This window comes from Trachemys scripta, chromosome 3 (assembly GCF_013100865.1).
Source record: "Trachemys scripta elegans isolate TJP31775 chromosome 3, CAS_Tse_1.0, whole genome shotgun sequence".
In the NCBI taxonomy this organism is placed as follows: Eukaryota; Metazoa; Chordata; order Testudines; family Emydidae; genus Trachemys; species Trachemys scripta.
In genome coordinates this window covers 180,113,078-180,139,317 of record NC_048300.1, presented here as the reverse complement: position 1 = coordinate 180,139,317, position 26,240 = coordinate 180,113,078, and the positions used below count along the sequence as shown (strand labels likewise).

General features: G+C 39.8%; 1 protein-coding gene across 2 annotated transcripts in view; it reads left to right on the top strand.

Moving 5' to 3' along the window:
* The window catches only part of SMC6 (structural maintenance of chromosomes 6), an 82,828-nt gene that overhangs the window by 49,167 nt on the left and 7,421 nt on the right, over window positions 1–26,240 (top strand). The window contains exons 18-23 of one of the 2 annotated variants that reach the window (XM_034766551.1): window positions 1,829–1,964; window positions 4,617–4,697; window positions 6,515–6,685; window positions 8,353–8,490; window positions 14,648–14,793; window positions 23,941–24,066. In XM_034766551.1, the coding sequence (XP_034622442.1) occupies window positions 1,829–1,964; window positions 4,617–4,697; window positions 6,515–6,685; window positions 8,353–8,490; window positions 14,648–14,793; window positions 23,941–24,066 (798 nt within the window). Of the gene's footprint in view, window positions 1–1,828; window positions 1,965–4,616; window positions 4,698–6,514; window positions 6,686–8,352; window positions 8,491–14,647; window positions 14,794–23,940; window positions 24,067–26,240 lie in introns of those variants that run through there. The other variant, XM_034766552.1, reaches the window with a different exon arrangement.

Here is a 26,240-nt window from a genome sequence, read left to right as displayed (position 1 = left end):
GACTACAGCCCACTTCTTCGGATGCATATAGAATGGAACATATAATGAGGAGATATATATACATATCATATAACATTGACTCTGTGCCTCTCATGGAGGTGGAGTTAAGTCAGCATAGCAGGGCAGTTATGTTGGCGGGAGCAAAATTTTAGTGTAGACATTTAGGGTACGTCTATACTTACTTCCTGGTCCGATGTAAGCGATCGATCTTCTGGGATCAATTTATCGCATCTTGTCTAGACACGATAAATCGATCCCAGATCGATCCCGGAAGTGCTTGCCGTCGACACCGGTACTACAGCTCAGCGAGAGGAGTACGCGGCATCGACGGGGGAGCCTGCCTGCCGCGTCTGGACCCGCGGTAAGTTCGGACTAAGGTACTTCGAATTCAGCTACGTTATTAACGTAGCTGAATTTGCGTGCCTTAGTCCGAAGTGTGGGGTTAGTGTGGACCAGGCCTTACATTGTTAGATCAATGTAAGCTGTCTTGTGTTAACCTAACTCTGTAGTGTAGGCCAGGCCTCAGTTCCAAGCATTTGGCATACCTACGTGCAGCTATATGTAGTCATCTTGATTATTCTGGTTACTTTTTCAAAATAGCAAGCTTTAAAAGAAAACCAGCATTTATTCTTGAGAGATTTCAGTGGTGGTGGTAATAACTTCTTTGACCAACTCCAATTAGTACCATTAAAATACTTTATTTTGGGGGCTGAGCTATAATGCAGATGAAGTGAGAAAATAGGGCACTGTTGAATTAAAAATGTATTGAAAAGAAATTTTCCTTAACTTATTAACACCTAAGATGTTTAAAATTCTGTGAGCTCTAATAACAACTTTTTGCTATTTAGGGTGTGGTTTAGTATTTATATTTTTCTCCATTTAGATTATTAAAATAAACCAGTCAGCTTCTCTTATGTTAATAGTCAGTTTCTAGTCCACTACTTTTTTCAAGTTTTCAGTTGTTACCAAAATGCTACAATATTTCTGTTGCAAATTTTGTAAGTGGAGGGAAGTGTTTTTATATTTAAAAAAAAAAAAAAAAACCACACACACAACAAAAAGTCTCCCTTAGAACATAAAATAGATGGGACGAGTATGTCATTTCCTTTAGTCTCTTGTATTATAAACATTATATTTTTATTAAACCTTATATTGGGATCCTGCTTAATCTGTTGTTTCTTTTAAACACTAACACTATATTGCCTATTTTGAAATATGCATGTTTTACTGCAAAAAGTGTTTTTTACTATGGTCGGCTGAGATGCTGCCACTGCCATTTCCAGTTATGAAAGCTATATATGAGTATTTTGTCCACTCTATATGAAGGTTAACTAGAGTGTCTGTTTTGCTTTTTAAGTGAACTTACTGCTCACTAAAAGTGCCATATTAACAATCCTGAGGATTGAAATCCTTCTTAAAAAGAACAAGTATGGGAGGTGGTAAGCCAAGTTTCTCCATACAGACTTAATTACTTTGCTCCAGCCAAAGTTCTGTCTGGTCTTAAAGTATACTAGCATTTTTAGAAGTAATAACATAGTTTAGTTCAGGCACTTGGCCTTTCTGCTAAGGCTGCCAATAAGGGTTCTTAATGCGATGGTGGTTTATTTGACATGAATGCATACCCACTAGGGACTGAACAGAGACTACTAAATAACTATCAGATGATAACCAATTATGAACTAGTGAGCTAGTGATAAAGCATTCAATCTCCCTATCAGTCATTAGCGCCTGTATCAGAATTTTTTTGTTTCATAGCCATTGTTCAGTCCATTTGGTAGAATTTGTAATTGGAGAGCATATAATCTTATGATAAATTTTATATTTTAAGTCACTTGCAGAAAGAAGTTGAAAACAAAATGGCACAGTTGTCAACATCTCAACATCGTTTATGTTCCAATGAAAATGAGACGAGACAGAATGAAGATTATCTTAATCGTTATCGTAGACAACAAAAAGAATTACAGGTAGAAATATGTAATAGACTGCTAAAATCAAAAATGCATCTGTTTTAGCCTATTGTATTAGTCTTTATTTGGTGGCTTTGCTTTTGTTTAAAAATGTGCAGAGTCTCAGGCTCTATTGTTGTTAAGTGTCCTTGCATCATGCAGCTAGATTTATGCTCGCATGCTTCCCTTGTTATTCTATGAATGCTCACTAGGGTTTTCACTTTCCTTGGGAGACCAATATAATAAATACCGCTTTCTAGGATGTGTATTCCTGATCTTCAGTCTAATTTCTTTTTCTTAATTTCATCCCATTAATCCTTGTTTATGTTTTATTCAAACATAAGTAACTTACCTTCCTGTTTAGCATTTGCATCCTTCAGCTGTTTATGTATTAATGTTGTGACGCTTCCTAGGGGTATCCAGGTTGTGAGGCACCTTGCTAACACCCATTTTTAATGTGAGGAAGCCTTGTCTGTACCTGCCTCGGGTCAACTCCTTGACTCCCCAAGCCACAGGCCACGCAAGCACTCAGGTTCTGCTGTCCCTCATGCAGCTAGCAATAGGCATATGCCAAATCAAGTGTAAATTTATTTAATGAAGACTATAGATTCGAGTGATAACAAACAAAAATACATTATACCCCCAATTATTTGAATAGCATAGATTCTGATAATCGGGAGTTTGGATAATCAGGAGGGCAAGAGCCATTCATCCATTCAGCAGTGGGGTGGCCTCCCCCACAGCCATCTTCCTTGCAGTCCTGGCTGTGAGGGCCTCTGCTCTGCCCCACTTACTCAATCCCCTGACTGTGGGGCTGCAAAGTTCTCCCTGCAGGGCTGGTGACACCCTGTCTCTGCAGGCACCAGGCATGGAGGGAGGCTGCAGTCCTAGTGAGGCAGAGCAGAGACCCCCAGCCAGAACTCTGCTCTGCCCCACCAGGACCACAGCCATCTTGCACCTTGCAACCTCCAGGTGCTGGTGGGTGTCACCAGCCCCGCAGCGGCGCAGGGAGCCCTTTGCAACTCTACTATCATGGCCACGTTGCTTGCTTACTCCCAAGACAGTAGCCTTGCAGAACCCATTCAGCAATAGGGTGACCTTTCCTGCTGCTGGGGACTTGTTGTCCTTCTCTCATTTCTGGCCAGGGCTCTTCGCTGTATTATCCAAACCTCCACATTATCTGAATCCCTTCCTTGACCCCCAGGAGGATAAATGATGCATGCTGCGGAGGGCATGTATTTCATGCTGCAGGACAAGGAAGGAATTCACGTAATGTGGACACGTTTCAGAGTGGTTGTCGTGTTAGTCTGTATCAGCAAAAACAACGTTGAGTACTTGTGGAACCTTAAAGACTAACATATTTATTTGGGAAATAAGCTTTCGTGGGCTAACACCCGCTTCATCAGATGCATGGAGTGGAAAATACAGTAGGAAGAGTATATAATGTAGAGGTTCAGATAATAGGGTTTTGGATAAATTTAAGTATATTGTATTGGAAACAAAGAGTTACAAATAAAATAATATTGTACCACATATACTAGTGCCTAAACTCAGCTAATAAAATGCCCTCTTGTCTAATAAAGTACTGCTTGCCCCAAAGGCTGTCTCACAGCATTCTTCAACCAGGATGACTGAGATCCACCTTTCATGAGACCAAGCCTGCTGGTAGCCTGTCTTCCCCCAGATGAAGGATGCCAGGGCATCTTTGTGCACTGCTAGATATTGTAAGACCAGTCCTTTGTTCTTTACCTTCAAAACAGACACCCCACCTTCCATTGTTCCTGTTAAGTTTCCTTCTGAAGTCCCTACAGTCTCAGCATTGGCGTTTATGTTAATAGACTTCTGTTGTAAGACACACAACAGAAAGCAAGGGAGATAATGGTCTTCCACCTCCTGTCTGATGGAATCAGTCTCAGGGCATGCGACTGCTACAAGCCCTTAAGAACATAATTTCTTTATCTATGTCTACCTATATCTGTATATTTGTAGATATTATTTGCATATACATTTCGCAGAGATTATGATGACCAGTGTGATAAAGGCTTTCAATAGAAACCTTCAGAGACATTTCGGTGAACTAGAATGTAAATACCTATCCAGGGGATCCCTGTAGCCCTTAAGACCTCCTGTGCCCTCTTCCAATTGGCGTCACAAATGGTCCTTGGGTCGCAAATGTCTCTTTCCTTCCCTCCATATTCCCTTAGTTATTGCTTAATTGAGTTGTGCATATTTAGTTACTTTTACCTTTTCTTATAAATCTCTTTCCAATCAGTCGTCATTCTTGTTCTCAGAATGCCTCTTTATAGTAGTAGGCTAGGTTCTACAGTTCACTTATATTGGCCAATGATGCTCAAATTATCAGGTAAACAATCGCCTAGTGTCCTATTATGGAAGTATGTGCACTGAAGTGCATATAAACAGTCGTATAGTATCAGCATATGGACCAAAATTTAACTACTGCAGAAAAATATTTGAAGGTGGTTTTTTTTATGTAACATAGCAAAGTTTTACTGTCCATTATTTTGAGAAAAATGTAATTAATGCAAATGTAATTTTTAAAAATTACTTTTCTTCGGAGCGCCTGCACTTCTGGATCAAAATGTTCTTGTTCTGGTATGTATTTTGGGTTACCTGTTTAACTTTCTAAGAAAAAAATGTTTCCTTTTTCAGATGAAAATAAGAAGAATAAACATAGAAATAGCAGATCTTGAGAATGTAGAAGAACACCAATCAGTAGACATCTCCACATTAGTAAGAATGATTAATGTATTCTTTCTTACCTTGATGTATTATTCTATTTTTTTAAATGCTAGTAATGAAAACTTGTGTTTGGCTAAAGCATGTTTTGATCTGACGGCAACCAATCTTGATCTGAAGACAACACGAGAGAGAATCCACCACTTCTCTTTGTTCCCATAGTTAATCACCCTTGCTTAAAAAATAATATATACAAAAAATTGTGCCTTACTTCCAGACTGAATTTGTCTGGTTTAGCTTCCAGCCATTGGTTCTTGTTACTCCTTTCTTTGCTAGATGAAAAAGCCTTTTAGTACCCGGTATTTTCTTATTATGGTTATTGTCACTCCATTCTGTGCTAGATTAAAAAGGCTTTTAGTACACAATATTTTCTTTGTACTGTAATCAAGTCACCTCTCAATCATATTTCTGATAAACTAAAAAGATTGAGTTCTTTAAGCCTCACACTATAAGGCATTTTCTCTCACCCTGGAATCATCTTTGTGGCTCTTTTTTGTACGCTCTCCAGTTTTTCAATATTCTTTTTAAAATGGATTCTTGGAGATCATTGATGACAATGTTGAAGACTGACTTAGACTCCTGTGCCTAGGGCAAATGAGGCAACCCATTTGTTTCCAGTGCTATCTGTACAGACCAAGATGTTTGACTCCACCTTAAGTCATCTCCATAATGGCAGCATCCTTTACTGTGATGGCATCAGGCCTAGCACCAATCTCTGCAGAGCCCCACTAGAAACACCCCCATTTAATGATGATTCCCCATTGACAATTACTTTTGAGATCTGCCAGCCAGTCCTTAATCCATTTATCATGCAGTTTATAATTTTTGTGTGGTATTAAGTCAAATTCCTTATGTAAGTCTAAGTATATGATATCTACCCTGTTACCTTTATCAACTAAACTTTTGATCTCGTTAAGGTTTGTTTGACCAAACCTATTTTCCATAAAACCATGTTGACTTGCATTAATGATATTTTTATCCTTTAATTCTTTATTAATTGAATCTGTATCAGCTTTTCCACTGTTTTGCCTGGGACTGAGGTCAGTCTAACCTGTCTGTAGTTAACTGAGTCATCCTACTTACCCTTTTTGAGTATTGGCACAACATTAGCATTCTTCCAGTCGTCTTGAATTTCCTTGGTATTCTAACATTTACCAAAAGTGAACATCAACGGGCCAGAAATCTTCTCAGCCAACTCTTTTGAGCACTGTTGGGTGCAAGTTCTTTGAGCCTGTTTAAGTAATTTTTATCCCTCGTAGATATTCTTGTTAGCTAATGTACTGGAAAAAAGCTTAATCATCCTCATGTGATACAAGTACATCATTCTGCTTCTTTCCAGTACAGCATAGAAATATTTATTGAATACTTCTGCCTTTTCTGCATTGTTATTAACAATTTTACCATCTCCATATAGTATTGTGCCTATAGTATTGCTGTAATTTATTTTGCTATTAATACACCTAAACTCCTTATTGTTCCAACACCTGCCAGTCATGATATTTTCCCTGATATTTTTAACTTCCCTTATCAATTTTCTAATTTGTGTTGATTGCCATCATGGCTTTTTGGCCATCTAATAAACTCTCAGTTCTCTGGTTTGATTTGGTTGTCTGTAACAACCCCCTTCAGTATCCTCCTCCCGGGCTTGTTAGTTAGCCCATTGATCCATAGACATTCTTATTAGAGAATTGAATACACTGTTGCATGTAATCTCACATCCATAAAAGTGACTCTGAAATGAATATCTTGTACAATGACCGAGGGTGATATTTTTTCTCTTAATTTTCAAACCTATGTTTATATGCTAACAGGAAGATGAAGCTCAAGAAAACAAACATAAGATGGTATCTGTTAAACGGGATATGGAACAGCAAAGGGGGAAAATGGAGGAATTGAAAAATATTCTACGAATGGCTGAACATAAACTTGAAGAAATTAAAGAAAAACTTCACCAAGTAGAAGAAATAGCCAGTCCAGTCAAGGTAGAAACCATACAAATATACAACTTTTAAAAACATATTTGATTTTCATTTGTTGGCAAACGTAGTACTAATCTTTAAAGAGGGGAACAAAGGATCTGGGGAATTATTCCAGTCAGCCTGACTTTGATATCTGGAAAGATACTGGAACAAACTATTAAACAATCAGTTTGAAAGCACCTAGAGAATAATAGGGTGATATGAAATAGCCAATATGTAAAGAATAAATCATGCCAAACCAACCTAATTTCCTTCTTTGACAGGTTACTGGTCTAGTTGATGTGGGGGGAGCTGTAGACATGATATATCTTGATTAGAGTAAGGCCTTTGATACAGTCCTACATGTCATTCTCATAAGCAAACTAGGGAAATGTGAATCTAGATTAAGTTACTATAAGGGCAATGCACAACTGGTTGACAGATCATACTCACAATAATTATCAAGGATTTGCTGTCAAACTGGGAGAATGTATTTAGTGGGCTCCAACAGGGGTCAGTCCTGGATCCAGTACTATTCAGTATTTTCATTTAATGACTTGGATAACGGACTAGAGAGTATGCCTATAAAATTTGCAGATGACACCAAGCTGGGTGGGTTTGCAAGTGGTTTGGAGGACAGGATGAGAGTTCAAAACGACCTTGACAAATTCTCCAGTTGGTCTGAAATCAACAGATGAAATTCAATAAAGACAAGTGCAAAGTACTACCCTTAGGAAAGAAAAATTGAATGCATGTCTTTAAAATGGGGTATAGCAGGCTAGGCAGTAATATTGCTGAAAGAGTCTGGGGTTCTGGTGTTTCACAGATTGAACAGGAGCCAACAATATGGTGATGTCAAAAAGGCTAATATTCTGAGGTTTATTAACAGGAACATTGTATGTAAGGAAGTAGAGGTTATCGTTTTATTTTACTTGGCCACCGGTAAGGCTTCAGCTGGAGTAGTGTGTCCAGTTTCAGCCACCACATTTTAAGAATGGTGAGGGCAAACTGGAGATAGCCCAGAGATGAACAGCAAAAATAATCAAAGGTTTAGAAAAGCTTGCCTATGAGGAAATGTTAAAAAACTGGTTATTTTCAGAAAAGAAGACTGAGCGGGAGCCTGGTAACAGTTTTCAAAATATGTTAAGGGCTGTTATAAAGAAGATTGTGATCAATTGTCCTTCCTATCAGATGAAGGTAATTGGCTTAATCTTCAGCAAGGGAGATTTAGGTTAGATATTAGAAAAATCTTTCTAACTATAAAGATAGTTAAGTACTTTAGTAAGTTACCAGTTTATAAGAGAAGTGCCCATTTAATGGATTCTCTGTTCTCTTCCCATTTTTCAGTCCAGTGTTTCTGAGCTCTTCTTCCCAATGAGTAAAGAATTATACTGTTCATTTACAGACCACATACAACCCCTAAAAGTTACCAGTATGGCAGAGGAGCAACACGAGGCATTCTCTTACTATACTCTTTCTGGCAGAATTGAGTGTGTGCTCTCACATAAATTGCTGTTACTGACACTGGAGTTCAGCGGGAATGACATTATAAAATGTGAAAATCTAGAAGCTATGTTATTGGAGCAGTAATGACTAAACATATTCTCCCATTTTAAGTTAGTAAACATTGGGGAGGTGTTCACAAATCTGCCATTCCAATTAAATGTGACATTTTGATTTGTTCCAAATAGGATGAATTAAACCAAGCTGACTTAGAATTGGAAAAGAGTAAACACCACTGGCAGCACTATGAAGAGAAACAGAAAGAGCATTTGGCATCCATAAAAAAAATTAAAGGAGAACTAGCTGCTAAAGAAAAAGAATTAAAGGTATGAGGGTTTTTGGCAATTTGTAGGGGACAAAAGTTGGGTATTCAAGGTCCATTTATTACTTGGATAGTCGGTTGTTCCCTCTGCTAAGTGAAGTTTCTGTTATTTTAAAATTAGTATCATAGTCCCTTGCTCTAACCCCAGGTACTCAAGAAATCTATCCTGCATACTATTGTCCATATTTTAGTTGTCTTTAAGTATTGATTGCTAGGTTAGCTAAAAAGAACTTGAAGTGTATGGGGTGTAGTTTCCTTTTGATATATGTCTTAATGAAACATTATCGGGATTTTAAGCCTACCAGTTAACTTAAGTCTTTCTGTAGCCCCCCCGTCTCCCACAATTCTGGACATCTGGGCTGTTCTCTCTCTGCCATTCACAGAGGTAGATTCAGCATTTTGGCGCCACATGGTCTGGTCACGCCTACTCTGCTTTTGCTTGTTGCCTCCACAGCCATAGACAGTGGTGGTTTCTTTTGTTCCTGCCTTCTCTTCTTCTATTTTAACTTTTCTGCACATTTTTTGGCAGGGAGCAGTATTCTCCTTCCTTGGCATTCCTCCTCTTCCCTGATCAGTTAATTCTTCAGGGTTTAACCCTCCCTGAGCCTCCCCTATTGTATCTCCCTCGTGGACAAAATCTTTTCTTTCCAAGGGAAATTCCTCCTTCTGTGCTTCCCAGGAGGTTGTGATTCCTTCGTTCTGTTCAACTGCAAAGGTGTGACACATCTTAGATGTCATAAGAAGTTTTGAAAGCATACAGAATCCACGGGAAGATTGGGCTCCTAATTCATTTCCTTCCACTCGAAATACCTTGGACTAAGAAAGACTATGTATTGTGGAAGCTTATAAATCATCAAAGATTCCTCTCAGAGAAGGGATCAAGGTTCACGCTCTCATGAGTGGAAAAAGCAAATGCATCCACTTTGGAAATTTGCAAAGTGACTATTTGGTCTACAGCTAACATCTTAAGTAAGCACTACAAGGTGGACCTTCTACCTTCTGTGAACACCGCCTGTGGTAGGAAGGTGCTGCAGGCAGTGATCTGAAAATAATAGACTTTTGAGCAAGCTCACGAATAGGGGAGGGTACTTCTTTCCTTCCAAATTTCTTGTTTCACAACCCTTCCTATATCCGTTCACTGCCGACTACTTCCCAGACATCCACAATTGTGAGAGACATTGGGCTGCGGAGCAGAAAATTTCTTACCGCTTTTCTTTCAGCTAGTATTGTCTCCCACAGTTTTACCCACCGTGGATGATGGTTAATGAGTAGAGTCATCTAATACGTGGAATTGTTACCATATGACTGTCTTCTTTCATCTAATGTACATAGTTATTTCATTATCTCTGGTATATGTGTTAATGATATTATGCAAGGTTTAAAGCTTGGGAATAACTCATCTGGCAGCAAGCGGGAGCAGTGTGTCATCAAAACACTGATCTACCTCCATGAGCTGCTGAGAGAAGAGACCAGTCCAGACATACAGAATTGTGGGAGACACTGCTAGCAGAAAGGAAATTATTAGTAAGAACTTTTCCATTAGATAACTCAGGTTTACCAAGCCAAGAATGCTGCTTTTGTACCAGTGGGGAATATATGATGAAAATGTCTTCACCCAGTAAAATTTATACTTACTGTCTCAGATCTGAAAACAAATAGCAGTTTTTCTGAACATTGCTTTTGTTCAGGGTGATAATACATCACAGGAAAAATCAGTTTTTATAAAATCATCAATATGGCATATAAACACAAATGTAATCATCAAGAGAGCTCTATGAAAGGATTCAAGACTGAAGACTATATAGATTCTAAACTTCAGAGGAAAGTATCTAGCAAATGGCAGGAGCCAGTGGGGACAGACACAAGCATTAGACTTTTGACCAGTGGCTGCAACTTTATTATAATTTAGAACAGCAAAAAACACACACAAAAACAAAAACAAACCCAACCAACCAACAAGACATTTCCAAGAGAGGATTCCAATCAATGGCTTGCAAGGAACTCATTAATATTCATACAATATTTGCCCTTTCAAATATAATTAGATACATGTTTTCCCACTGATGAGAGCATCATAAAATTCAAATGAGGATAATTGATTAAGCAAAATGTTAAATTAAAATGTTTGTATAAAACAAAGAAATTTCATAAATTTTGTGAATAGGGCTGTGAATCACAGTTAACTCACGGGATTAACTTAAATTAATCGTGATTAAAAAAATTAATCGTGCTTAATTGCATTGTTAAACAATAGAATACCAGTTCGAATTTATTTAATATTTTTGGATGTATTCTACATTTTCAAATATATTGATTTCAATTACAACACAGAATACAAAGTGTACAGTGCTCACTTCATATTTATTTTTGATGACAAATATTTGCACTGTGAAAAACAAAGGAAATAGTATTTTTCAATTCACCTAATACAAGTACTGTAGTGCAATTTCTTTTTCATCAAAGTTGAACTTACAAATGTAGAGTTAAGTACAAAAAAATAACTGCATTCAAAAATAAAACAATGTAAAATTTTAGAGCCTTCAAGTCCACTCAATCCTACTTTAGCCAATCGCTCAGACAAACAAGCTTGGATAAAATTTGTAGGAGATAACTCTGCCTGCGTCTCATTTACAATGTCAACTGAAAGGGAGAACAGGCGTTCGCATGGCACTTTTGTAGCCAGCGTTGCAAGGTATTTATGTGTCAGATACGCTAAACATTCGTATGCCCCTTCATTCTTTGGCCACCATTCCAGAGGACATGCTTCCATGCTGATGATGCGTTATTTAAATTTGTGACTGAGCTCCTTGGGGGAGAATTATATGTCTCTAACATGCCATATATTTCATATCAGAGCAATTTCGGATGATGACCCAGCACATGTTCATTTTAAGAACACTTTCACAGCAGATTTGACAAAACGCAAAAAAGGTTCCAATGTGAGATTTCTAAAAATAGCTACAGCACTCAACCCAAGGTTTAAGAATCTGAAGTGCCGTCCAAAATCTGAGAGGGACAAGGTGTGGAGCATGCGTTCAGAAGACTTAAAAGAGCAACACTCAGATACGGAAACTACAGAACCCGAACCACCAAAAAAGAAAATCAACCTTCTGCTGGTGGTATCTGACTCAGTTGATGAAAATGAACGTGCGTCGGTCCACTCTGCTTTGGATCGTTATTGAGCAGAACCTGTCATCAGCATGTACGCATGTCCCCCGAAATGGTGGTTGAAGCATGAAGGGACATATGAATCATTAGCGCATCTGGCACATAAATATCTTGCGGCGCTGGCTACAACAGTGCCATGCAAACGCCTGTTCCTCACTTTCAGGTGACATTGTAAACAAGAAGTGGGCAGCATTATCTCCTACAGATTGTAACCAAACTTGTTTGTCTGAGTGATTGGCTGAAGTAGGACGGAGTGGGCTTGCAAGCTCTAAAATTTTACATTGTTTTATTTTTGAACGCAGTTTTTTTGGTACATAGTTCTACATTTGTAAGTTCAACTTTCATGGTAAAAAGATTGCACTATAGTACTTGTATTAGGTGAATTGAAAAATACTATTTATTTTGTTTTTTACAGTGCAAATACTTGTAATCAAAAATAAATATGAAGTGAGCACTGTGGACTTTGTATTCTGTGTTGTAATCGAAATCAATATATTTGAAAATGTAAAGAACAGCCAAAATATTTAAATAAATGATATTCTGTTATTGTTTAGCAGTTCGTTTAAGCTTGCGATTATTTTTTTTAATCGCTTGACAGCCTTATTTGGGAGCCTAAGATTGATGCAATAGTAGATCCACCAGTGAAAGACATAGTCAAACCTTCATAATGGGACTCCCTTCCAAAAGACCGCATACACCATAAGAGTTATGACATACTGCGCAGCAAATTCACCTATAGCTATTAAGACCAAAGATTTTTCATATGTTCAGTAAGGAAAGCCGACTTTGTGACCGCTCCCACCCCCGCAAAAAAAAAAAAGGCTTATTCTCTAGAGGTATGACCCTTGCCCGGAGTGAGATGTCTCGGGTTCTGTACTCATCGAAGCCTTGATGTGATCTATGATGAGCAATGGATTCCAACTAGGTGGCTACAAGGAAGCAACATTTCATATATGAATAGGCATTGCTTATCCTAAACTGGTATCTTGTGCAGCCAGACTTATAGGTGAGGAGCTATTGGGGAAAATATTGAGATTGCAAAGAGGCCTCAGACCTCGCTGTTGAAACCAGCATAGCAATCCATTGGTTGCTACCAACACCAAGAGTATCCAAGAAGGGACTATTACTCTGGCTGAGGGAAAAATCTGGAGCAAAAGCTTCCAAAGAAGCCTAGATAAAATGCTCTTCAAACTACATCCTTTCAGCTCATTTCAGAACCTCTATCCGGGCGATGGGGTTTTTTCTTTTCTTTTTAAAGAAAAAGCAAAACCCACATGGCCTTATGGCATTAGATCAGTGGTTCATCGAGTTCGGTATGCTGTCTGTAACAGGGATCAGTACCAGCTGCACTGGTGCAAGGTACAAGAAACCACATAGGTTATGATACGTGCAGGGGAAGTCTCCTCCAACCTCCCATTGGAGGTTGGCTTATGATTGAGACTTGAGTGTTTTATAGCCTTTCCCAAATCAGGAAATAACCAGAGGTCAAAAGCTTCTTCGTGATAATGGAAATAATGTCCTGGGTAGAGAAGAATGTGCTGCTTTTCAAGACAGTTCACATAAAGGGTACGGAAAAGAAAAAGAGAGAGTGAGTTGTAGTGGTCCTCCTACAGCAGGCACTTTGGACTTGCTAGGTACCCAAAGACCCCACATTATATCTACAAAGAACACCAGACCCCTTGAAGCAGGGACTCCTTCAGTCAGACTGGGAACATCTACAGTTAACAACCTGGGCATCAGAAGAGAAGTGTAGTTTAGAATTAACCTCTGATACAGTTGATATTCCAACAAAACTCAGGGTATATCATCATTGGTTTAGTCAAATTTACTTTCCTGGTGTGAGGGGAAACAAAAAGCTCTTTTGAGGCAAAGATTGCCTCTTTGTGCAGTCCCCAGCACACTGGGTCCCTGACCTCTACATGATGATGTAATAGAAATGCAATAATAATCCCAAATTTCTGATGTGATTTCAGGTACACTAGAGTTTCTTCAGGAGGCTTGGTTGGAGTCCTACAACCAAGCATGGTAAAAATGTGGGTAACAGCCATAACAATATTTTGTCATCAAGTATTTGGAGTATCAGGTGCCACATTTAATCATAGTGACAAATTGCAGTTGGCCTTGCTAGTCATACCACCTGTGAAAGGCAAGTTTTGGAATTAGTTCCCATGTCCATACAAGAACCACACTGCCTTTGTCATGAGGGAAGGATTATGCTTATAGCTCCAGAAACCTTTCAGTTCAAAATAAGTTCCCTTTTCCACAATTTCTGGGAAATAGTTCTCCCACCATTTTGTTCTAACATGTGGAAGGTGTGGCATCAATGGGCATTCCTTGAGTGCTAAAGATCTATCTCAAGCATCTGAAGTACATATGTACCTTTTCATCTCATTCTGTCCAAAATGCCAAGGCCTCACAGTTTCAAGTTTGTTGCAAGCAGGAGGTAAAAATGGGGGGAACTTCTGTCTAAATTACTCTGTTATAATAATTAAACTTTGCTTATTCTTTCCCTCCCTACCTCTGGGATACACTGCTTATTACTTCCCAGGAGTAATTAAAGAGCAGAGAAGCTTTGCAACAGAATGATCAATTTCTTACCTGATAATTTATTTTTAGCAACTTTTCTCTGTATTCCATCCACCCCGGTAGTCTGGTAAATGATCAGAATATAAATTGAAATTTTTCTCTGAAGGGAGACTTAGACTTAGACAATTTGCATCAGGTTGCCTTAATACTAATAATTGGTTGCTGGAGTATTTCTACAGCTGTTGGAATCTTTTTTGGGTGGCCTGAGATAAAAGACAGAGCTTAGTACTGGATCCTCCAGCTACAACACCGGACCGTTTCTGAATTCCACAGGTGGAGAGCCCATTAGTAATTAACTCAGAATTTCTCTTTTACTGCTTTTCACCATCCAAAATGTTATAGTTGAGAGGAAGATACAAATAAACCAAAATGTATAGCATTTTTTAGCATTTCAAACTTCTCTTTAGGAAAAGATTGCACAGGCCACACAAATCTGCCCGCAACGGATAGAAGTCAACAGAACTGTCAAGAGTCTTGACACAGAAATGAATCGCTTAAGAGACAAGATAAATTCAAAAAGAGATCATCATGGAAACAGAGAAGAAATAATAAAGTAAACAATGGCTACATATTTTGGGGTGGGGGGCAGAATGGTTGCTTCATTGGCATAGTAGCTTAATTTTATTTTAATTATCTCAACTTTTTTTTAACAAGTTTGATTAATGGTGGCGGGTGCTTTTCTTGAAATGAGTAGTCATAGCCTTAAACATATTTGGCTGCTCATTGCATTCTTTCTGTAGCACCCAAATGTGATGCTGTGTGCTCCAGAGAAACTGAGTAAGACATGGTCCCTACCATAAACAGTTCACAATTTCTATTTTTATATATAATGTGACAAAAATAGGAAGAGTGGAGTAAGGAATCTCTGTCTAGCTATGTCTGTTGCTCTGGCATTAGGATGCTGGCCACCTCACTTCGCATGGCATTTTTTCTAAGGCAGGATCCATCGTACTCATCAAAGTAAGTGGTGCCAGATGCTGTGGGTATTTGCATTTTTGGAGTTAGGGAATTCATAGTTTTAAAGCCAAAAGGATCAGGATGATTATCTAGGCCAGTGGTTCTCAAACTTATTTTATTGTCCCCCCCCCCCCCCCCCCCTCTTAGTGTCTGTAGTTGTTGGCGCACCGCCTCTGCTCCTCCCCCCCCGAGTACATATATCACAACCCAGCTCTGAAGGCAGAGTAGAGAGCAGCGGCTGTTGTCTGGGCGCCCAGCTCTGAAGGCAGCGCTGCACCAGCATAGAAGTAAGGACAGCAATATGAAAAGTGATATTTGTCAATATTACTTTTCACAGCAGACTTAGCACTCCGTTGCCACTCTTACTTCTACACTACTACTGCCACCCCAGGGCTGATAGCTGGACCCCTGCTGTTTCCTGGTGAGCAGTTTGGGGGGCCTCCCGCTGTTCCCTCTATCCCTGTCTCCTGGGTGTGCATGGCCCTTCTGCACATGCCCCAGCCACCTGGGGCTGACAGCCAGAGTTCTTAAATAAATAAAGGCACATAGCTCGCACTTCCCTTGACGCATTCCCATGCCTCCTTTGTGAGGTCCACCCCATAGTTAGAGAATCGTTGATCTAGTCTGATCTCTTGCATGACACTGAACTTCGCTCTGTAATTCTTAAGCCAAGTCCAAAAATTTGTATGGAACTAGAGCTGCCTTTTAGAAAAAGAAATCTAGTCTTGATTTAATAGATTCTAAGGCTAGAAGTTACCATTGTGATCATCTAGTCTGACTGCCTGTATAACACAGGCCATAGGACTTCCCCAAAATAATTCCTAGAGCATATTTTTTAGAAAAACATCCAGACTTGATTTAAAAATTGTCAGTGATGGAGAATTGACCTTGGCCATTGATAAATTGTTTGAAGGTTAATTGCTCTCATAGTTAAAAATTTGTCTTTATTTCCAGTCTAAATTTGTCTAGCTTCAGCTTACAGACGTTGGAGCATGTTACACCTGTCTCTCCTAGATTGAAGAGCCAATTATTAAATATTTGTTCCCCATGTAGGTACTTTTAGACTATAATCAAGTCATCCGTTAATCTTCTCTTTGTTAAGCTAAATAGATTGAACTCGAGTCTTTAATCATTCTCATTCTTTAAATCTTCTCCAATTTATCAATATCCTTTGTGAATTGTGGGCACCAAAAGTGCACACAGTATTCCAGCAATGGTCACAGAAGTGCCAAATACAGAGGTAAAATAACCTCTCTACTCCTACTCAAGATTCCGCTGTTCATGCATCCTAGGATTGCATTAGTTCTTTTCGCCAAAGCATCACATTTGGAGCTCATCTTCAGCCAATTATCCACCATGACCCCCAAATCTTTTTTGTCACTCCTTCCCAGGATCAAGTTCCCCATCCTGTAAGTATGGTCTACATTTTTTGTTCCAGATGTATACATTTACATTTAATCATATGAAAACTCATATTGTTTGCTTGTGCCCAGTTTAACAATCAGTCCACCTTGATCTGAATCAGTGCCCTGTCCCCTCCATTTTGTGTCAGCTTCAAAATTTATCAGTTGTGATTTTTTTTCTTTCACATCATTGATAAAGATGTTAAATAGCATAGGTCCCAGAATTGAGCCCTGCGAGGCCCCACTGGAAATACACGTACTTGATGACAATTTCCCATTTACAGTTACATTTTGAGACCAGTTAGCCAGTCTTTAATCCTTTTTTGTGTGCCATGTTGTTTTTATATCGTTCTAGATTTTAATCAAAATATTGTGTTGCACCAAGTCAAATGTCTTACAGAAGTCTTAAGTATATTACGTTAACACTATTACCTTTATCAACAAAACTTGTAGTCTGACAGGATCTATTTTCCATAAACCCTTGTTTATTTTCATTTATTTACATTACCTTCCTTTAGTTCATTATCAAGTACCATATCCGCTGGTTTCATTATCTTGCCTGGGATTGATGTCAGGCTGACAGACCTATAATTATCTGGGCCTTCCAGTTTACCCTTTTTAAAAATTGGCATGTTCACTTCCTTCTAGTCTTCTGGAACTTCCTTCGTGCTCCAAGACTTACTTGAAATCAACACTGATGGTTCAGTGAGCTTCTCAGCCAGCTTTTTAAAAAAATTATTGAATGCAGGTTATCTTGATCTGCTGATTAAAAAAGTCTAAGTTTGGTAGCTTATATTTAACATTCTCCAGAGATCCTAGTGGAATGGAGTATTATCACCATGTGGTGAGTCTTCATGATGTGTTTTTGTTTTTACCCAAATACAAATATATTTATAAATAAATTAAATAAAATACCTTTTGTGCATTATTATTGATAATTCTACCATTTCCATCTAGCAGTGGACCAGTACCATTTCAGGATTCTTTTTGTTCATAGTTGAGCTCTGGTCAAGTGAAAAATTCTCTTAGTTAGGAAAAAAACAACACCTCCTTATTGTCCTTAACTTCATTGGCCCTAGATTTCTCCTTGTATCCCTTGGCTTCCTTTATCAACTATGTACAGTTCCTAACTTCATTTATAATCACTACTATCAACTTCCCTTTCTTCTGTTTTTTATATATTATTTTTTTACAGCTGCCTTCATTTACCCTCTAAACAAAGTTGTTTTTTAACTAGTTCAGCCTTCTTCCTCAATGGTGGGATTGTGGGTTTTGGGGCATTTAGTAGGGTGTTCTTAAATGATTTTCAATTATCATTCACACACTTCTGATTAAATTCTTCCTCCCAGCTGGTTTGGCTCACAATTGTTTACATCTTTCTGAAATTGGCCCTACTAAAGCTCTGTCTGTGTCTGTCTCTCTCTCTCTCTCTCTATCTATCTATAAATAATTTATTTTACTGGTTTGTGCATTATAAATGTCATCAAGCCATGATTAATTGTAGCTAAGTTACCATTAACTTTTAGTTCTGTCATCAGTTCCACTTTATCCGTAGAACAAGGTCTAATATAGAATTCCACTGCGTTGGCTACAACACTTTTTGAGTTAGGAAATTGTCATCTATACATTTAGAAATTCCAAGTATATTTTGGTATGGGCAGCATGAGACCTCCAGCATGTATCATTCATATTGAAGATACCCGTGATCAGAGTTTTTTCCTGCACATTGTAGAGAGGCGCATAAGGAAGCAGTCATCCTGTTCTGTGTCATGATTTGGTAGTCTGTAGCACACACCAACTGCTACCTCACCTTGTGCTTTATCTGTTAGGACATTGATCTATAAGTGACTTGGAATTGGGTAATGCCATTTCTTTATCTGTTAGGACATTGATCTATAAATGACTTGGAAATGGGTAATGCCATTTTTGCGGGAGAGTACTACTCGCCCTCCCCTTTTTGCCCATTTGCTCCTTCCTAAATAGGTTATGACCATTGATTTTAACATTCCAGTTGTGCAAATAAACCCCCCAGGTTTCATTAATACCAACTAGATTGAATTTATGCTCCTAAATAAGCAATTCCAATTCCTCCTTTTTTGTTACCATGTCTTTCGGCATTAGTGTGTAGGCAATTCAGTAATTTCTTCTCTTTATGCCCTTTGGTTCCTTAATTAATCAACATACTGATTTTTGTGCTAACTGATTACTTATCTCTTCCCTCTTTTTATCCTCCCCTTTTGCTATTAGTTTAACCCCCTCTTGACTACTCTAGTCAGCCTAATGTAGTCAGAGATTGGTCTACCTTCTACTGAGGTGAAGACCATGTAAACTATATAGTTTAGAAGGTGGACAAATCTTCCTCAGAATCAAAGCCCAACACCGTTTACCTAGCCAGCAATTCACTTCCAGAATCTTCTGCCTCCTGTCTTCCTTTGCTCGTGGGACAGGAAGGATTTCAGAGAAGATTGCTTGGATATTTTTGTTCTTCAGCACACTTCTGAGTTTCCTGAAGTCATCTGCTGTCTGCGAGAGATCTCACAACGCAGTGTCAGTAGTGCCAATATAAATCATTACCAGTGGATCCTTGCCCGTAGATTTCAGAAGCCTATCCAGTCTTAGAGTGACATCTTGTGTCCTGACTCTGGGAAGGCAGCTCAGTGTCCTTTTGTCTGCCTGTCCATTGCCAAATGTTCTTTTGATTCTTCTGAGTATTGACTCTGAAGACTCATCTAAATTAACAGTCTCTCTCTCCTATTTGGGGAAAAATTGGATAAGATAGTGGCAGAAAGTGCTGCCAAATTGAAACAGTCCCTCCCCTCTCTATGCAATCCTCTGAACAGTGACTAGAAACCCAGCAAGAAACAGAAGTGCTCCTTTCATCCATCCTCACAAAAGTACCAGAAGAAAGACAACAGGTATATCAGGAAAACCCTGGAACCAGGGTTTGGGTAGAAAATCCAGAGGAAGTCCCACTGCCTGTAAGAACCCACTATGACAAGGAACAAATGCATGTCTGTCCAGATCCTATTTCTCAGAAGAATGGTACATATCAACCACAGGCGAGTGGGTGAGAGGGGTAGTGAGTTACAGATAAGTCCCTTGTACTAAAGGCCTCATCCCATCCCTTCACCCAATCCCCAGCAGCCCCATCTAATATGAACTGGTGTTGATGACATTTTGTATCTCCTGAACGTAGGAGTTCCTTCAGGAGCAAGGTTCTCAGGTTTCTATTCTATTTTCTTCATTGTCCAGAATGCACTGGGGGAGGAGGAGTCAGAGCCATGCTGGACCTCAGTGGCTCAACAAATAGATGAAGAAAACGAGTTTCTAGATGGAGACCCTAGCTTCAACAGTGGCATCCCTGTCCCAGTGGGACTTTCTCACTTTTGTGGACCTAGAAGATGGAGATCTCCACATTCTCATATGCTCATGCCACCGCAGACTGCTAAAAGTTGCATATGGTATGGTTTACTACCAGTACCGAACTCTTCTAGTTGGTCTCTCATCAGCCCTCAGTGTTTACAAAGATGTTTGCGGTTGTAACAGCCAGACTCAGGTTTCAGAGCACTCATCTGTATCCCTTCTTGGATAACATCTTGATCAGAGCTCCGACCCAAGCTGCAGAACATAGTGCCGCAGTTTGGACTCTGGAGCTTCTCCAAGTGCATGGCTTTAAACACCAATAAAAATGTTGACCCCCCCCCCCCCCCCCGACAAAGATAATTCAGCTAGAAGTGGAAATGGACACTTCTTCAGCAAAGGTCTACCCATCACTGGATGTATTCCAAGAGATCCAGTATGTGGTATCTATGCTGGTCAAGTGTATAGGCCAACCATAACACATTGTCTCCAAATATTGGGTCTCTTGATATCATGTATAGAGATCACCCCATGGACAGGGTCTCTTTATCAGGGGTCTCCAGGCCTTTGTACTGAAAGTATGGAACCATTGGAACACATGCAGGATCAGGTCCTGAACTAGGTACTGGATTCTCTAAGATGATGGGCAATCCCAGAGAATTTCCCTAGGGGTCTTCTTGTATGCCTTCTAGACTCAGAGGAACTCTCAACTAATGCCAGCCTGATAGGATGGGGAGCACGCATCTGAGCCACAGAACAACACAAGATGCCTCAGACTCCTGGGAAAGGAACCAGAGAGTCAAACTAGCTCTGCTAATGTTCCAGAGGGTGACCATGTTCTGATCCAGTTGGACAGTACAAACTTCTATGGCTTATCTCAACAACCAGGGAGAGAAAGGAGTTCAATTTTACATGCAGAAAAAATATCAGTATTGGAATGGGTAGAGAGGACCCTTCCTGCCGTAAGAGCGATACACATAAAAGGAGAACTGAACCAAAAGATGGACTGGCTCAGCAGTCAGTCATCAACTTAGAATGGTGCCTAAATCAGAAAGTCTTCACTCTGATCTTGCAGATGTTTGGCCTCGCTTCAGTCAACCTGCGTCTGACAAAGTGGGTATTCACTTATGAAAGCTTATGCTCCAATACATTTGTTAGTCTACAAGGTGCCACAGGACTCTTTGTTGCTTTTTACAGATCCAGACTAACATGGCTACCCCTCTGATACTTCAGTCAACCTGTTTGCCAATCACAAGAACCCAAAGCAGGGTTCTTCACCAGGGAAACAGATCCAGTGTCCATTGGGACAGATGGTCTTTCACATAGATGTGGCCACAAGGCCTGCTATATTCATTCATGCCCTTTCCACATCTAGGAAAGGTGATCCAGGAGATAAAGGCACAAAGATGACAATGCCAACTTCGCAACAGCAAAGGAGACCATGTTTCTCCGATCAAAATCTGATTGAATTTGGGACCACCATTGCAGCTACTAATGAGAACACAGACATCCTTCGCCAAAGCCGATTCCTCCAACCAGACCCAGGCCATCTATACAACTGATAGTCTGGCTATTGAGAGGGAAGTGTTGGTCTATCCTTCAAAGTGATCAGAACTCTGCTCTCCTCCAGAAGAGCTTCCACATTAAAGGCTTACTCCTCATCTGGAGCAGGTTGCATGATATCAAGAATGCCAAGGATCCTAGTACTCCTGTTATTCAGGACTTTCTTGAAGAGAAGGGACTTCAGCCCAGCACTGTAGCACTTCAGGTGTCAGCCATAAGTAGCATACTGTTTGTAGGATCCTCTGTTTCCTTGGTGGATAATCCTCAGGTATCCAGATTCCTCAGAGCAAAACCAGTATTCCCTAAGTGGGATTTACCCCTGGTATTGAAAGCCTTAACTATTCACCCTTTTGAACCACTGACATAAATATCTGCCTTCTATCTGTCCATCAAAACCTGTTTTGTGGTGGCCATGATGTCTGCTAGACAAGTTTCTGAACTGGTAGCTTATCCATGCAGGAACCCCACTGTGGGTTCCACGATGACCAGGTGGTGTTAAGAACTACAGAATTGTTCTTGCCTAAGGTGAATTCATCTTTCCATGCCTCACAAGAGATCATCCTTACTTCATTCGGTCCAAAGCCACAGCACCAGAGTGTAAAGCTGTGGTGTGCCATAGATGTTCGAAGAGCACTAAAGATCTATGTCAAGGGCACAAAATGAACAAGAAGGTTGGGTTCCTTGTTTGTCTTTCATCTGAAGTGCCAAGGGCTCAGAGTTTCCAAACTATCCCTGGTTAGATGGATCAAGCTCTGAATTTTAGAGGCATACATGGCGTGAGAGGGGCTTCTATTCCAGATGGAATCAAGGCACATTCCACAAGATCTGTGGCAACCTCATGGGCCAAAAAAGTTGTGCTTCCACCACAGAGATCTGCAGGACAGCAACATAGTCTCAGGCTAACATCTTTTAGGCACTATAAAGTAGATTTTCTGTTCTCAGCAGAGGCCTCCTGTGGTGAGAAGGTGCTGCAGGTGGTGGTCCACTAACAGTATTGCCGTTTAAGCAATCAACAGTGCTGTTCCCTGTCCCGTTTTTTTTCTCCATCCATCCCCACTTCTGTTCACTGCTGGCTACTTCCTCTGTATATCAGAATTGTGGGAGACATGGGGCTGCAGAATGGTAAATTTCTTACCTGATAATTCCTTTCTGCTAGCAACGTCTCCCCCAATTCTACCCTCCTTGGATATCTTAATGGCCAAGGGACAAAATTGTATTTTGATCATTACCATTGTAGACTGTAGCCTGCCGTACACAATTAACTGGCTGGCTCTGAAGTTATTGTTACTAATCACATTCTGAGTTTTTACTTTGAAATGACTCATTGGCAGCAAACCAGAGAAAGGGGCCTGTCTAGCATAAGATGTGCTACTGCTTTGTAGCTTTCAGCTCTGGAAACTGAAGACAAGAGGGGAATAGACCATATATATCAGAATGGAAAGGAAGTAGAAAAGAGGGAAACAGCCCATACATATCAGAATTGTGTGAGACACTGCTAGCAGAAAAGAAAGTACAGTAAAAGCTCTTTTATCTGGCACTTTACCAACCGGCAAGCTCTATTAAACCGACATTTCTGATCTGCACTGAAAGTCTGGTTTATAGTGCGGTTGGTGTGGGGCCAGCAGGGGGCTGGGGCATAGGAGGGGTTCGGGGTGCCGGATGGTGGGGGAGTGCTCACCTCAGGCAGCTCCCCATCCCTGCTGTTGCTGGAGAGGCGTGGCCAGGCAGCTCTGCAGGCACGCTGTCTCTGTCCCCCCTCCCCAAGCACAGACTCCATGGCTCCTGTCCTAGCCCACTGGCTGGGAACCGTGGCCAATGGGAGCTGCGGGGGGCAATTCCTGCAGATGGAGGCAGCGTTCCTGCTTGCAGAGGTGCCTGGCCACACCTCCACCAGGAGCAGCAGAGATGGAGAGCCTCCAGATGTGAGCGCCCCCCCCCCCATATGGCACCCCAAGTCCCCGCCCTAAGCCGCCTCCTGGACCCAAACTTCCTCCCAGAGCATGCCCCACAGCCCCTCCCATCCCCTTCCCTTCTAAACCCCTTCCTCTGAGTTAACCGGCATTTTTAATTTACCGGCCTCCCGTTCCCCCAGTATGCTGGTTAAAAAAGCTTTTACTGTATCATCTAAGAAATTTACCTTTCCTTTTCCTCCCCCAACAAATAACAATAATCTTTCTTTTATTAACAATGATTTCCCCTTTCCCTGTGAAAATTCAGCTTATGTACCCACATGATGTTAGTTTTAGAGTGATGGTTTAATAGATTGTAAGCATATGTTTTTGTTTTTTTGTTTTCTGAAAAGAGAATTTTGGTTGTCAGCCTGGTTTTAAATTAAACATCAAGAATTTACTTGGGTCTTAACAGCCTCTTTTGTGTTCAACTAAATATTTATGAAAATCTTTTTGCTGATAAAACAGGCAGCTTATTGAAGCAAAGGACAAATATCAGGATGCAGAAGGTAAAGTGAAGAATTTGAAGAAGTTTATTAAATTGCTGGATCAAATAATGACACAGAGATACAAAATGTATCAACAGTTCAGAAGGTGAGTGTGATCTTCATTGTAGTGTTAGTGGTTCAAATACCTGTGATGGGGCAGATTAAAAATATTTGTCATAAAATTCTATCGATTGGGGAAATTTAGGCATTTCCCAGGGTCACTCAGAAGCAATTTCTGTATTCAACTTACACATACTTCTGTACACTTCCTGTGTTTCAACAAGATGTGTTATCCACATGGATTCCACAACCTGCCCTCCTTCCCTGCTTCTATGAAGACCTACTTCTCTGGAATTCTGTATTGTGAGGGAACTGAGGGACAGATGGGTCTGCTCTGTCCTTTATTCCCTGGGGTGAGAGCATTTAGTATGGGGTGCATGCACACCAAGAGTGGAGTTCATGTGAACAACACATCTCAAAGAACCACACTTACTGTAAGGTAAATAACTGTTCTTTCTTGAAATTGAATTGTGGTGTGAAGCTTTTGTAGAGGGGGGGAGATAATATAACAAAAACTCTGTAGATCCTTCCCCTTTCTACCTTTCCAGTGGTTTTTGGGTATTGGTTGTAGAGTAATAAGTTAACTGCAGTATATAACTAAAGTTTAAATTATTGCTTTTAAAAAAATAGCTTAAGATGCTTTGCAGTAAATACCTACTTGGTGTGTTTTTTGAGGTCTAAGGAAGTGGATCTAACTTTTCTAATATATGTTATGGTAGAGCAATTGAGACATCACAGCTAAGGCTGCATTCTGTTTTGCTCTTAAAATGGGAGTTCAACCTCAAAGACAGTGCATCTGTCCCAATTTTTAGTATATAATTTCTGACTAAAGCTTGCATTTTGTGAGGATTTTCAAGAAAATCAGTTAATTTTGTCCCCAAAATAAATTCACATTCTCAATCTCAATTTTTTGTTTCAAAATGACAAATGACAGAAAGTCAAAAAAAAGTACCTTTTTGGTTTTGTTGGACTCTCTAGAGTTGTTAAAATATTTTGTAAATTAACAACAACAACAAAAATTAGTGGTCTTTGTCATAATTGAATCCTTCTGCACAACAGTTGGCCGGGGGAGATGAAGATTTATAATTATCATGTAGCTGCTGGTTTCTCAAAGAAAGGACCTCTTGTGACACACTTATGGCTGAACAGTTTTCACGATGACCAGGATCCTCTGTGCAATAGCTATTGATTTATTGAAAACTAAGAGCTCCATAAAACTGCTGCAGCCTCTTTGATAAAGCAGTTGATACTGCATGAAGGATCTTGTTCTTTGTGAAATCATTCAGCCAGCACAGGAGCCCCTGGGCTTCATGAAAGCAACCACTACCAATCTCAAAGATCCTGTTCTTTGTCAAACTGTTCAGCTGGCTTAAAAGTTCCTCTGCTGAACCAACAGGAGAGTTTCACAGAAAATGGGAACTATGACAAAGCAACAGGAACTTTGACAAATACTAGGCTCTTCATGAAAGTGCCTTTCTGGCTCAGGAGCAGATATTGTTGTTCATGAAAGTAGCCATTTCTGCATTGGAGAGCCTTTCTTAATCTAAAAAAGTGGGAAATTAATAACCAAAAGCACTATGGTGTGTGAGAGTTAAGGTTGTAGATTTTACATCCAATGCAAAACCACTAAAGCAAGCAAGGAAAAGTTAAGGCCTTTAACAGTTCGTACTTTCTACTCCTCTATCCACACTTCACAACTAAAATAACCACCTTACCACACAAAGCATCACAACTTCAACTGTGCCGCAATAGAAATGCCAACATTCCAACAAACCCTTCTCCAAACATTGAATGAATGTGTTCTCCCTCACAACCTCCTCCTCCCCCCCAGAACTGTGAAGAATGGATAGTAGTGGGGGTAAGTCTGGGAAATTGGTGATAGATGGCTACCATCCATACTAAAGTAAAATTTAATTGTTGCGTGTTTTAGTAATGGGGTGTATGTGTGTCTGGACGGAGGAGTATGTACTTTTAGATGTTTTGATTAATTTCCTTGCTTTTGTGGTTCTATTAGGTATGTTATGTATGCAACCTTAACACATAGAACAAAGGAATTGTGTGTATGTATTATATTATTAAAATGAAGCAGTAATTAAATATTGATTAAGATTCCACTCTTTCATTTCTGTTGTGGGATCTTTGACTCTAAATCTGTTCACCTTTTTATGTATATTATTTTTAAAGATCACTGATCTGGTGTTTATTTGCATAATTTATCCA